This window comes from Phasianus colchicus, chromosome 8 (genome assembly GCF_987193195.1).
Source record: "Phasianus colchicus chromosome 8, bPhaCol1.hap1.1, whole genome shotgun sequence".
Lineage (NCBI taxonomy): Eukaryota > Metazoa > Chordata > Aves > Galliformes > Phasianidae > Phasianus > Phasianus colchicus.
In genome coordinates, this window is record NC_143443.1 from 6,903,333 (window position 1) to 6,917,623 (window position 14,291).

A 14,291-nucleotide genomic window follows, 5' to 3' on the forward strand; every position below is an offset into this window, starting at 1 on the left:
TAATGAGAGCAACCTGGTTCAATATAAGCTTTGACCTTTTCCTTGCTTGAAATTTCACTACAAAATAAAAACTCAGACATTTATTATTGAAAAATGCTGATAGTCATGAAGACAGAGTACAGTTTGAACCAGCAGTTTTCAGCATGAAAGTATAATGAAATGTGTTCTTCCATGTTAATGTCCTAACAAATTGGGTTAGCAAAACTGATTTTGTTCAGTCAGCTTGAAGTTGAGGAGTAGAGCTCAAATAAACTGATTTTGAAGGGTTTGTTTGCATAATTTCCCATATTGAAATGCTGTATTTTTTACAGTTTAATATATCCTAGCACTTGGGAGCTTTGTGTACTGTTTCATGGATTTGTAGAAGGGGAAGAAAAAAGGAGGGCTGTATATATACTGAACATCTTAATTTTTTTAAGAGAAAAGCATGCATGATCTTATATGAGTCAGGTTGAAGGAGAAGGAGGGAGGCTTAGGGGTGAGATCTTTATCCCCTTGTTTCGCCATCTCCTGCTGGCTTTCTGCATTTGAGCTGTGATTTGCTTGGGGTGGGACTGCCTTTGTGCCGGGTTCAGCCCTGTGGCCTTGAGCTGCTGAAGGGAGGTATCCACAGCCATGCAGCCACGTGTTCTGCTCTTTCAAAGAGTGCTTCAGAGACCTCCAGGGAAGGGAACTTACGGGTTTTCCCTGCTGCCATTGCCTATGAAAGGGAGCTGTGGGCAATGGCTGCCCTAGACATGTGAGGCTGTGTGGAATGCTCTTCTGACAGCGCTACAGGAAATAAAAGGAGTATTTTTCCACCTAATTAGTGATGCTTGCCTAATTGGCAGAGGTTGATGCAGCGGTCTTTTTTTTTTTTTTTTTTTTTTTTTGCTCCTGTGTTACAGATATACGCGGACTGCAGGGATTTCTCGATCAGGCCTCCAGGCTGGGACTTGATGTGTCATTACAAAAAGTGGACAGGAACATCAGCAGAGTCTTTGCCAACCTTTTCACCACAATGAAAACAGAAGAGCTGAACCGCTATCGGGACACATTACGAAGGGCTATCTTACTTCTAAGCCCACGGGGAGCCCAGACTTTTATTAATGAGGTCAGTGAACAGTTATTTTTATCAACATTTCAAGAATGTATATGATGACTTATATGATACCTAGCCATGTTTTTGGAAGTGGTAGATTTTGACAGTGATGGTTGGTAAGCATTGAACGTTCTTTGTCAGATCAGTTTCAGAGTATAAAAATGTAACATACTTCATTTCATGGAAACTTTGCAGTAAATGCAAATGGGGAGGTGGTGACCAGATGGACGCTTTCAATATGAAACACAGTTCAGTGGGGAAATTATTCTTTTTTTTTTGCTTGTCTTTCATACCAGTACTCTTGACTCGGATTTCAACACTGTCCGAAGTGACTGGAAAATCTACTGTGGTATATTAGAAATGTAACATAACATGTTTGGGAATATCATCTGTGGAAATCTCCAGACTTGTTGCAAAAGTGTGCATTACTGATGTTTGGCAGCTGAATCACGGTGTTTTATCAAGTACAAAGTAGGAATTGTATGTTTGCCTTTTTCTTGATGATTTCTTGGAGTCATTAATGCTCATTAGGACAGGGATGTGGCTGTTGGGCGAACTCATAATTAATGTTGTGCTAAGGGCTAATTTTTGGCACTAATTAGCTTTATCCAGCCTTTAAAATATTAAATAATGGATTATTTTGCAGAGCTTTTTATATGTCAGAGTGGAGAATATGAGTTGGATCCTCAGCCTAACTTTCATGTATGTTCATTAGTGAAGAATTGGGCTTTTTTTTTTTTTTTTAACCAACCAGGGATAAGGATGAACCAAGAAATTAAAATATGGATGTGACCTATTTCTAATTACCACTTCTGCAATATCGTAGTCTGCTAAACTTAAAAAAATATGCAATTTTTAAAAAAATCAAGTTAAACTAGCTCATTAGGGCTTTTTTTTTTTTTTTTTTTTTTTTTTTTTTTTTTTAAGATAGCAACATAAGTAAATTCTCCGTATTTATGTTCAGTGGTAATTTTTAAAACTAATGGAGTTAATTTTATCATATATAAACATAGCAAAGGAGTAGCTTGAGCAGGACTGAGCACAGGGACAGATTTCAGTTGTGTTTGTGCGTGCAGAAGGATTTTCAGTCGAGGATCAAGGGAGTTCATGCCTTAGAAGTAGAGTTAGCTTACACAGCTCAGTCAGTAGCATTATTTGCTTCATAGTAGACCTCTAGCAAAGATAGGTGAAATTGGTTTTCCAGGGGGTCCTCACAACATTTCCGAGCCAGGTATTGAACAGAAATCGTCATGTGTGTTTTATTATGATGTGCACCAGCAAGAGGGTCTGTTGCCTTTCAGTGTCCCAGACTCCTGCAAATGTTATCAGGAAGCAAGCCTGGCCAGGACCCTGAAGGTCTCCGGAGTGTAGGGGCTAATGTATTAAACTGTTTTACTACTCACTTCACCTTAAAGCAGTGTCTATTATAGGCATTAAGGCTAATGATCTTGATATATTTCCAGATCCCTACAGGAGTTTAACTGTAGGTAGAAATGAGAAGTAATTTATTTGGCAATCTTCCTGTATTGAATCTTGATTGATTCAGAAAAGCTTTATAAAAGAAAATGTAAATCTTTGAAAGGAGCTCTCAAAAGACTCGAGATTCAAGGTGTGTGAGGTAGGGAAGAATACCTCACTACTGGAGGCTGGACATAGGCAGTAAGAGCAGCTTACTGATGGTTGGCCTGATGGACCCAGGCCTGATGGACCCTTCCAGCCTCAGCCACTTTGTGATCCCATGTACAATTTCTGGCAGTGTAAATTCTATATGTAGCAGAGATTCCTTGTTAAAATTAGTTGCTTAGTTGATATTTTGTAGTTGAGGAAAAGTCTCTTGGAAAAACTTCAGCCAGTTTTGTTTAAAATCTGTTGGCTAAATGACAAATCTTGATTTTTATTTTCTTTTTCAAGTGTTTCATAAAGACCCTCTTGTGGAATGCATAATAAAAACAAGAGACATTCTCAGACTGTCTGGATTGTGAACCCTGACATGAATGATTGTAACAATTTTTTCTAAGCAAAAGTCATCCCCATCAGTCATTTGAAGCAGGCACAAGATTTATTTTGCTTGTTTGATATTGAAAGTGATACATTTTTCCCTCTAAAAGTATGGATCCATGTTTCAGTCCTGCTTATCATCTCTTGGGTGGGCAAGAGAGATCCCATCTAATTTCAGATGAGATCTAGAGTTAGAGGACTCTGAAATCTCATATATGAAAGCCTTTCCAAAGCACAGAACTCAATTTTAGGGTTTTTTTCTCTCTTGGTTTTCATTTAGACATTGTTTTTACTTTTCTGGCTTTGTGCCAGATTCTGTGATGTGTCAGCCTTAATGCAGCGGAGATTACTGACATTTTCATAGATTTTAAATGCTAGTTATTATGCTGCTGAATTGCTGAGTCTGAGAGAAGGGAGGAAGAGAGGGAAAAAAAGAATCTTTTTGATGGTATAGGTATAAGCATGTAATCGGCCTATTCAGAAAACAGAATATAAATACACTTACATTAGCCATCCCTGATTTTGCTTTTAAAGGTCATGCTTTGGGATTAAAGCAAACCTCATCTATGGAGCACGTGTGTTTCCTTAATCGTTTTGAGAAAAATGCTTCCGTCTCCGCCTGCAGAAGTCCTTTTGTATGTGCTTGGCCTGGTGCCACTGTTCTGTTTGCATGCCAAACCATTCTCACCTCTAAGTAAGCATGTAAGAGTGAATTATTATTTTTTTGAAGACCAGACAATGTGATTTCCCCACAAGGAAATATATAGAAAGAAAGGAGGACAATTCAGTGAGAGATGGAGGGGGGGCACACAGCTGTTACTGTCTTTGGCCCCTATGCCAGGATGTGAGGTTCAGAAGGCTCCCCTCTGAAAACCAGCCTATGGAGGGATCCGGGTTCTGCCTGACTCTTCCACTTGCCCAGTGGATATATTTTTTTGGTTGCAAGTAGAATCCTACATTTGTAGGGATTGCTTTTATCATTAAGAGCTCTGCACTATATGGAGACATGAAAACAGTACAAAGATTGGTGTCAAGAATGATAAAAGGATAGGAGAGCGTGACCTGTGAAGACAGGTCTCAGGAGCACAGTACATACAGCCTGCCTACGGGAGTATAACTGACATATTTGAGAAGAAACATGAGAGGAGGAGGAGGAGGAATTATACGAGGTGATGATGGGTGGTCTAACAGGAAGTTATGACCTGAAGCTAAACAAGGCAAGTTTTCTCCCAGGGAGGTCAATTAGACATAGTGAGTGGTTGGCAAGAGGTCAGCAAGGCATTGTCCTTCAGGGCATTCAAGAGCACGCTAAATAAAACGGTTGGGTAGCTTAGTGCAGCCATCTTTCCTGAACTAGTTTGAAGGAATGTGCTAGATGACCCAGGGGTCCTCCTGAAGACCTATCAGGAAACATTTGTTATGTGAATAAATTTAGATTTCGTACATTTTTTACACAGTGTATTTGAAGAGGAGAAAGAGATCTTTTAGGTTAGGGTTTCTTAAGTTTTCTATTGCGGATTTGCAGTAACAATTGCTGAGGCTTCTTTTTTCTTCTTCACAGAACTCATATGGTTTGTTTGGGATGTAAATCTTGATGAGATTTTTCTTCAAAACCATAGGTGACATCAGTTGCTTTATAGACTTCAGTCATCCTACTTCCCAGTGTTATCACTTGTACTTTTGTAAACCAGTAAAGCAGAAACTGTAACAGTTGCATGTGGTTATTGATTTGAAAAGAGAAGGAATTCTTGGCTTTACAAAACCTTTAACTCAGCATGACTTGTTTTTTTGACAGCTTCAGTGAAGTGCAAAATATTTCTGTTTAGATAGGTCTTTGAGAATGATATTATTACTTGCAAGACTGTCCCGCCTGTAAGCTAGTAAGCTGACTGCAATGAGGTGCCCAGTATGTATGCATATCACTGCAGCATGCCAGCTGGAAGCAGAGCACTTTGCATGTCATATGCCTAGTACTGCAAGCAAGTAAAAAGCAAAAATAAAAAACGTATAGTAGAGAGCAGATTAATTGCATTAAAAATTAATGCTAAAGCCCTGAATTGTTGAGGCAGGATAATCTGAATCGTTGCAATCCCAACAGCAGCTGAAGATTTCCACTTCCAGAGTGTTAAGAATTTTGTTAGAGTTGTGATTTATCTCTGCCCTGTTTATGTAGTCACCTCTGCGTACTCACTGGAAAGTAATGATTACTCTTTTTCTCTGGCTCATATCCTGTGTGTGACTAGTTCTTTAAAGGTAAAAGGAAAAAAAAAAAAAAAAAAGAAAGAAAATGAAAAAAAATAGATTCTGCTTCTTGCTTATGTACTATTTCACAGCGATTTGTGGCCTTCCTTCATTTCTGGTCATCGGAGTTGCTGAGTACCTCGTTCCTGGAGTACTCCCAGTTGGCACTTGTTTGTGACCAGTGCTTCAGACTTCTCTCTTTCCCTTCTGCAGTCACTGACATGCAATTACTTGATAGGAGCTACAGGAATTATTTATGGCATCTTGAACACTGCACCCACAAGTAAATGTGTGAAATCTTTTTCTGTAAGAAACAAAGACTTTTCTTTCTCAGAATTAAGCAGGAAAAAAATAGTTTAATACTGATTCTCTGGAACTTTGTAGTTCATATTGGCATATATCTCTTTTCTATTTACGTTGCAAATGCACAGCGTATTAGTCTGTATTTCTGTTTTATGTACAGTATATAAACATCATGAAATATGGGTGAATAACTTCAGGGAAAAATATTATGCCTCTTCTGTTTTTAGAAGGTAATTCCTTTGTTTAAAGAGCCGGTAATGATTTGTGAGTGCTGGTAACAGAAGTTAGAAATAATAGCTACACAATAGTACAATACTTCAAGATAAATTACACCCGCCTGATTTTTAGCAAATCCCCATCTGATTTTCTGCTTTTTCCTCAGAGCTGTAATCGTGTGTGCTGTTGTTGACAGTTGCAATACAGTAAGACTCTTTGTGGTTAAAGAGAGTGTTAGCTATAATTAAAACCTAAACAAACCTCATTAAACTGCCACAACCTGACTGAAAACAAAGCTTCCCATTTTGGGATAATTTGACTTAGAAGCAAACTTATTTGGGACTAACAGCAAGAAAACAACAACAACAAACTAAACAAGCAAAAAAACCCAACCCCATAAACAAAAAATACCACTGTGAATGATCCAAGATATGGGATCACTGCAAGCATATGTTTGGAGCAATCATTACTTATGTTATAGACTTACAGGCGCACTGAAGAGAGGAAAATAAAGTCATAATTTGGTGAACAAATTACTTCTTTAAATGCTTACACAGCTTCATGTAAATACTACTGCAGGTACGCTTAAGTGATCATGCTTTTAAAAATCCTGTTTGACTCAGCTGGTGATGTTGCATCGAATTTTGAACCTGAGTGTTGTAATTGTGAGAAACATGAGGCTTGCATCCCATTTTGTACTTCTCTAACAATAAATCACAACAGTTTTCTGAGGCCTGGGTAACATTTGAGACATTTGAGAAAAAAATTGTGGAGATTGAGTCCATTGGCAAGAGTTGCAGTAAGTCCTTATGAGTCTAAAGACTGCTTTACTAGCAGTCTTACTAAATCCCTCAGTATGACTGATAAAATGTCTGGTCTGAAGGAACTGGATTTTATCTCCTGTTTTTATTCTGTTGACTGGGCTCATGAATAGAGCATCTTTTTTTTTTTTTTTTTTTTTTAATGTCATTAAATCAGCATATACATGAACTGGCTGTTCTTGCTCTTTGGGCAGGGTCAGCATCAACGTACTGCAGTGCACTCCAAGAAGTGCAGCAGAAATTCATGAAGGCCTGAACCTTCCTTTGCACTGATATTAATGTTGAGTTGTCTCTGTTACCTTTTATAGGCCTATTATTTTGCCTGAAACCATATTCCAGAAAGATAGACAGGGAAAACTACATAAGGAAATTAAAAAAAAAAAAAAAAAAAGAAAGAAAAGCAAGTTTATCTTAAATTTCCATTAGGATAAATAAAGGAAGTCCAGCTGAAATAGTCCTGTTACAAAGCAGAACAAAGTAGGGTTCTGTATAGTGTAGAATACACTATAGACTGTAGTGTAGACTGTATTCTTGTGTTGGAAAGGTGATGTTGAACACAGGGTTAAAAGCAGAAGGGCTATTGAAAGGGAAGGCAACTGTATAGCAAGTGGAGGAACAGAACAATAAACTCAAGAATTTGGAAAGGAACAGTTATATAATTATAGGAGAGAATGGGCATCCTAAAAATATATGTTTTGTTTTTGTTGGTTTTTTTTTTTTTAGTAATAAGCACTTGTTAAAGTTAACAATTAGATGTGGATTAAATGTGTGAAAAGAACAAGCATCTGACAGAAGCGTAGCTGAGGCTTACCAAAACTGATAGTTTTAGATCACTTTGTTGAAGGAATAACAATGCAAGACATACAGTTTCTATTCCAGATAGAGAAGGTGTAAATGAGAAAAATAATGTGGGAAAAGAACCATCTAAAGAGAATATCATGGTATTATTGACAAGGAAATTTCCACTGTGAATTGGTGGAAATTCCTTCTGAAGTCTCACAGAGATGAATGTTGTGAGCAATCCCTTCAGTGCTCCTTGGATAAAAGTTTTAAGTGAAGTGCTGCTGAAATTGCTCTTAAGTGAAATGGACAAAGCTTCTTAGTGAATTATGCTACAAAGAAGTGTCATCCTCTCTCTCTATGGTGGAGGACTTAGCTATGACTCAGAACTGCACGCTATGGTTTGAGGCGCTTGGAGTAATCTAGTGATGAGAAGTGGCTGCTTAGAATTGATGGAAAATCAGAAATGCTTGAGGCTGGAGAAGCCACTTTGCTGTAGGATCAGTGTAGGACAAGCGAAGGAACTGATGCTGGGGGGAATCAGGTAATGGCTTTAAGGAAGAAAGAAGTGAATCTTGAATCTTGAGATGATTGTATTCTTTCTCACCCAACTTACATGTGATTACCTGGAGGTTATCTGTGGAGAATGCTGAGGAGCACCACTTCCCTATGAAGGAGTTGTCTGGCAAACACGAGGCTGGGGATTTGATATTCTAACTCTGGCAAGTATTGGAAGCTTAGGCAGTTCTTGGAATTTTCTTCTTAATGTTTGAAACTCTTAATGCTCAGTGCAATTTTGGGTACTTTTCCACTGCAGTTTTTTGAGTTGTTAGATGTGATTCAGTTTCTAAAAATTTTTCTGCTGTCCGCAAGTAAGGTTGTCAGGTCAAAGGAAACTGTGCCAAATATCTGGCTGACAAAATGGTCCAAACTTTTAAAACTAACTTCTAATTGACTTGCAAGCTCAATTTTTTTTTTTAATATATATTTTTTTCTTTCTCTCTTTTTTTCTTTTTCTTTCTTTTTCCTTATCCATTGTATATTTATATTTCCTGAACATCACTCATAAATATAGGAGCTGTGTGGTGTGAAGTAGTGTGTTTGTATGGGAGCGCCCTGGAGAGGCCGCTATGTCAGTGTAGTGGGAGAGTGCAGAGGCTGACACTGGTGTCAATGTAGTGCTGAGTCTGGGTTAATGGGTTCCTCTTTCTTGTGTTTGCATGGTTGGTTCCAGAAGTAGCTCTCTGCACAGATTTATCCAAATGATTGTGGCTGTTGGGTAGAGCTGTGTTCATGGTTTTGTTTTTAAAGAAGAAAAGCTATTAATGTCTTGGAAACACAAAAATGGGCTGTTGGGCAACGTATGATTCACTTTCTTTAGTATTGTCTTGAATGGCATCCAGGATTAGCCTTTCTATAAGCTAAGAGACCAAATCTCCAGTGAGCACTAAAAAAAACAAAGCTAGCAGAAAACATCCCCTCTCCTCACTCCTTTATATTCAGAGGCCATTTTTATCAGATTATTTTAGTTCAGATTGCTCAGCTGACTCCTGGAATGCTGTGCAATTTAAAGTCAAAGATTATATAAATATATTTTTAATGTAGTGGAAGGTTAAATACAATATTCTGACATATCTGTGGTCATTACAATACATTAATATCTGAACCATTTCTCTAAAATACTGTAAATCTGCAGATTACTTTATCATTCAGAGCAAGGATAATTTTCTGCAATTTATCTGTCACTTACCAGAAAGCAGAGATTACTAATTAATTATAGATGATTAATTTTAAAATACGTTCTTGCATTTGCATTTCATCACTATACCAGTGTTTGCCTATTGTAAGACTTGAGCAGAAGCAATAGAGCTTCGTGCAAAAAAAATACACTCTTCTAATAAAAATCAGAAAAATGTAATGCTCACACAAAAGCTATTTACCATTTTCCAGTTCTAACTTTCCACAAACCTTCAGTGAATCGTTCAGCTTACTGTGTTACGGTAGCTTGACTTTGAGGATTATGAAACACATATTGCAATTATAATGCATTCAATTTTGAACTTTCAACACCAGTGCATACGCATTATGGTTACAGGTTGATGTTTCCCATGGACACATCTGTAAGCGCATTTGAGCAGCAGGACTGACTTGGAGCTGGGACTTCTGCTCAGTCTGTCAGTCATCTCTCCCCTAAGAGGCTCTTGTAGACCTGATGTACTGGATTAAGGAAATCACTGGCTCAATTCATTACTCTTTTCAGGGGTTATAGAAGAAGGCCATTTATCCTGAGAAGAAGAGATGAGTAATAATTGCTAATAATGATTTGCACCTGCTTTGCATCTTTTTCAGAGGAGGTTTTTAATCACTTTTAGTAGGTGAAATGAAATGATATTTACCTAAGACTTACTTTTAGTTTCAAACTAATTTGGAAAATGATTTAAGCCTTCACTAATTGCTTGCAGCGTGCAGTATAGCAGTATCTGTGTGCAAGATAAAAGCTTGGCCTAGATTTATTTTGGTTTGAGAAGGTTAATCCTAAACGAGGACTGGTGCTCAGTTCCTCTTAAAGTTCTTTCTATGCATGTGGCGTAGGTGCAAGGGTCAGCCTTTGCTGCTGTAGCATTGTCAGCATGTAGGAGACAGCACTGATGGTTATTTCCTCGCAGTTCAGAATGTCAGAGCTCCCAGAGAATCCAAAATAAATACTCATGTTAGCTCTCTGGAAATGTAAGGGAAGAAATATTCAGGAACCTCGTGCATTATGGGCAACCGGTTAGATCCAATTACATTAAGCTTATAACTTGAGACAGTGTGATAACCGTGCAATGAGATTGTCTTTTCCTCAGGCCAAGAGTGTTCTGTGTCAAACAAATAAAACAGTGTATCATCAGCATAAAGCATGATGTGCCATCTCCTTCATTTACCTTTGTACATTGTACAATGAAAGGATATAAGTTGTTGGTCTTCTATGGTTTTTAATTTGTTTATTTTAAATAGTATAATCCCATCATAATTATTTTCCTACTGCTGCTGTTAGTACCAGGGGTGCTATCATAAATACTGTGCTTGTATTACTTGAGTGCCTAATTATGAATTGGCATGTTGTTTTACTGGATGCTGTATGAACATGTGTCCCCAAAGAATTTGCAGTGTACAAGAGGTGACAGACAGTGTCTAGATGAGAAGGTTGTTCAATGACAGAAATAGTCTTTGTATGAGAATCCTAGCAATTAGCATTTTGAAAAGACATAAAGGGTCTTAAGATTTGTGAACAGTTTTTGGGTTTTTTTTTTCATTTTGAATAGGAGTAGAGGAAGTTGACACCAAGACCAAAATCTCAGTGATGAAGTATAGGTAACCTGGAATATTGGGATAAAAAGTATATGGTGTTGGAAATTGAGATTATTATTGTGTCTTTGATGTTACAGATAATCAGGGTGCTGCTGAAGCAATGTGAATAAATAGGTGAAATGATCAAAGTGAAGGGTTAGAGATCCTCTTTGCAGCAGAAGTTTCTGTAGGATATAAGAGAAACTTTCAGTTTTTAAGGTCAGAAAGATGAACTTTGCAGTAATCAATATGTAATGTTGTCAAACTGGGAAAGGAGATTTAGCATTACAGATGGATATAAAGAATAGTTTATTAGAAAGGTTATGTCTAAAGAATCTGGGAGATTTTGGGCTTATCCTGCATGAGAGGCTTTGAAAGAAGTAAGATGCAAAGATGACTCTTGGATTGTAGTCTAAATTGGCAGGTCTGATGTTCTGTCTGTCTGTTTTGACTGAGAAAAAGGATTTCCTTTTCCCTGAAGGGAGAGGATTGAGAAATCTCATTATCCCCATAAAGCTTATGAGAGTATCCAGAAACCAGGTTAACAATTTAGACTGAGCAAAATATGAAAAATAAATCACAGAGTGGTAGAAGAAGACGGAACAACATGAGGATGGCAGTGGATTATTTGCCTTTTTGCTTGCTGGATTGAGTTAGCACAAAGAAAGGAGATCACAGAAGGAATTGATGAGGGACCTTCCTCGGGAGCTTGAAGAATATTCCAAAGTCCCCTGGCAAGGCTATACTGAAGGAGTGGTGTAGAAAGAAACCCAGAAAGAAGTGCTGGGACAATAAAATTTATCCAGAAAAAAAAAGGAGTTCAGCTGTGTTAAAACCAGCTGGCAAGTCAAAGAGCAACAATTTTAGAGTTTGGCTAGGAAAAGTTCTTGAGTTATGTCAATACAAATGGTTTTACTGAAGTACAGAAGACAGAAACCGGAATGAAGAGGATTTAGCCTGAGATCAGGAGAGAGGGAGTCAAGGCAACAGATGCATGTTTGAGGGGCTGTAGCTGAAAGGGAGAGGGTGTAGAACTATGAAGAGTGTGAAAAAGGAGGAAGTCTCAAATGCTTTCTGGCTTCAGGAAGGATAAATAAATTAAGAAGAATTTACTGTCAAGGTATATATAGGGGTATCTTCTGATTCTTATAATACGAGTTGTGTGGAAGATATCTTCAAAGGTTCTGGATACTGGAAGGCATTGCATGTATGGAGTGAAGGGAAAGGATGGCAGTGGCAGCAGGTTGCTGTAGGCTGGGGATTGCATGTTTTTGGATAGACAGCGAGTGCTTTCCAGAGTGCCAAATTAAGAGTTGGCCCCGTTTGTCTCCACAGTTCTCATTGGGAACGAAGTTTCCTTTGTGTTCTATCCTCCAGTGATTGGAAAGCAAAAGATAAGTAGGTAGAAGAAATGCTTTTCCATATCCCCCCCACAAAGTGAAGAGAACAGCGTTGTGCAGAATTCTTTCATTTATTTTTATTGAGAAAGGAGTCAATGTTCCAGATATTTGGATCATTTCCTTTGCAGTGTGACTAAGGGAATAAAAGAACAGTGGCTCTGACTGTGTCCTGTGTGGGGCAGAACATAAACTGTGTTTTGTAGAGGGCAATTTCTAATAGAATTTTAGTTTTTAGTGCTGTCTTTTTACTGGAAAAATCTTTGTGCTGAAATTTTCACAGAAGGAAATAAATCACACTTCTGTACATTGATTTGCTGTTTTTCAAACTAATGGCATATGGCTTTTTTTTTCCCCCCGCTGTTTTTGTTTTTTTTGTATATCAGAGCTATGTTAAAATATATTTTCATGATTTTTTCTCAAAGATAATTTTTCAAGGTTCATCTCTTCCTGTTGAGGAAGCTGCCTAACGATTATCCCTAAAGCACAGAAATGTGGAGGATACAGGATTATTAGTCCTTTTTTTCCTCTTCTGGGGCAGGGGGCTGCAGAGAAAGAGGGCAATTTACTGAATTCATTTGAAATGGGGTCTGAACTTCTAAATGTCACACCAAGAACTTTTCCAAAAGGTCGTCCTTTCATTTGATACTGCCAGGTATGTCTTTGCTACTATTGACCTCTAGTTGTTTCATTTGATGGAGCTGATATTTCTGTCACTCCAGTGTTTCTTGTATCAGACATGCAGCCTTTAACCCATACACACTGTGTCAAATATTATAGCACTTTTCAAATAGTAGGTTGGCTTTATTTTCAGATAAATAATGCAGCTTGCACATAAAGTCCTACAGAGCATTTTAAGAGCTGCTCAGGTAACTTTTAAAATTTGTATTTTATTTATTGAATTGAGTCCTCTCAAACTATAATGGAGTTATAGTTTGCTCTGTGAATGAGATCAACTTGTTTGGCACTGAGCCATCCGTTCAACTTGAAGCAATCAGATTTAAAAGCTTTGCACTTTTATTAATGTATGTGCAAATAGTGATTGGATTCCAAGGACACTCTTTAGGAAAGCACCTTGAGTGACTGGTCTTGATATGTAATTAATATTTCCTTCCAACTTAAAAAAAAAATCTAGTTAAGATTATTTTTAGATCAAACTGAAAAGGAAAAAAAAAAAACAAAATAAAAAAACACAACCCCTTTCAAAAAAAAAGCCCATACGAAAACCATACCAATGACCGTGTGTGCTTAATGGAAAGTATCTCAATTTGAAAAAATAACCATTTCCGCAACATGTTTTCCTTTAAAATTATTAAAGAATATTTTGAGATGTCCGTCATTGCATAAAATAAATGAAAAACAAAAATGAAACAAAATAACTACCTTGCTGTTCAACTTCTAAAAAGTATTGGCATTCAAGGATATTATAAAAATGAATGTCAGTTGTGAACGCGCCCTGATTTAAAGTCAGAACAATCCAGCACTTCTGCCAGGATACAGGGATGAATACTTAATACATATTTGCGGTTCATTTTACCTGATAGTTTGCATAACCAGGTTGCACCCTAGCACTGTAGGTGCTCTAAGTGTCACTGTATAAGTAAGATGGTTACCTCATCCAGGCCAAGTACGCAGTGAAAATGTCCAAACTGGAAAATGTGTGGCATGCACGAGTGCTGAGTCAAAACTTTGATAAGGAGTTGGCCTTGAAGCTTCCTGCCAAATTCTCCTGAATCTCTGGGAATGTATGGATGGGATTCTCCCTGCCTGCTCCCTCTAATAAGACCCTGAGGAGTACAGCACTGCTGTGAACATCAGTGAGCCTTAGGTGTCTGACGTGTAAAGGCACATGGGAACATGTGTGCCAGGACATCTCCCGTGGCAGTGCTCCGAACATCCTATGTCTTCCCTAGGATTTTTTTTTCTATAGTGTAGTAGTTTGTATAGAATAAAACTTCAATTAAAATATATATATATATATATATATATATATATATATATTTTTTTTTTCTGAAGAATAATTTGCATGAAATTCTTCAGAAGGGTTCATACAGCCCAAATCATCCGACAACGGAGTAACTCATGTTCAGGTTTGTGGGTTGGGTACTTTCACATCTAGTTTAT

The 14,291-nt window shown here is 37.7% G+C and overlaps 1 protein-coding gene across 12 annotated transcripts in view; it reads left to right on the plus strand.

The window, feature by feature from the left end:
• Positions 1 to 14,291, plus strand: part of GRID1 (glutamate ionotropic receptor delta type subunit 1) — a 574,706-nt gene that overhangs the window by 345,946 nt on the left and 214,469 nt on the right. For all 12 annotated transcript variants that reach the window (XM_090144797.1, XM_090144806.1, XM_031602451.2 and 9 more), the window contains one exon: positions 888 to 1,093. In XM_090144797.1, coding sequence (XP_090000923.1) covers positions 888 to 1,093 — 206 coding nt within the window. The remainder of the gene's footprint in view (positions 1 to 887; positions 1,094 to 14,291) is intronic.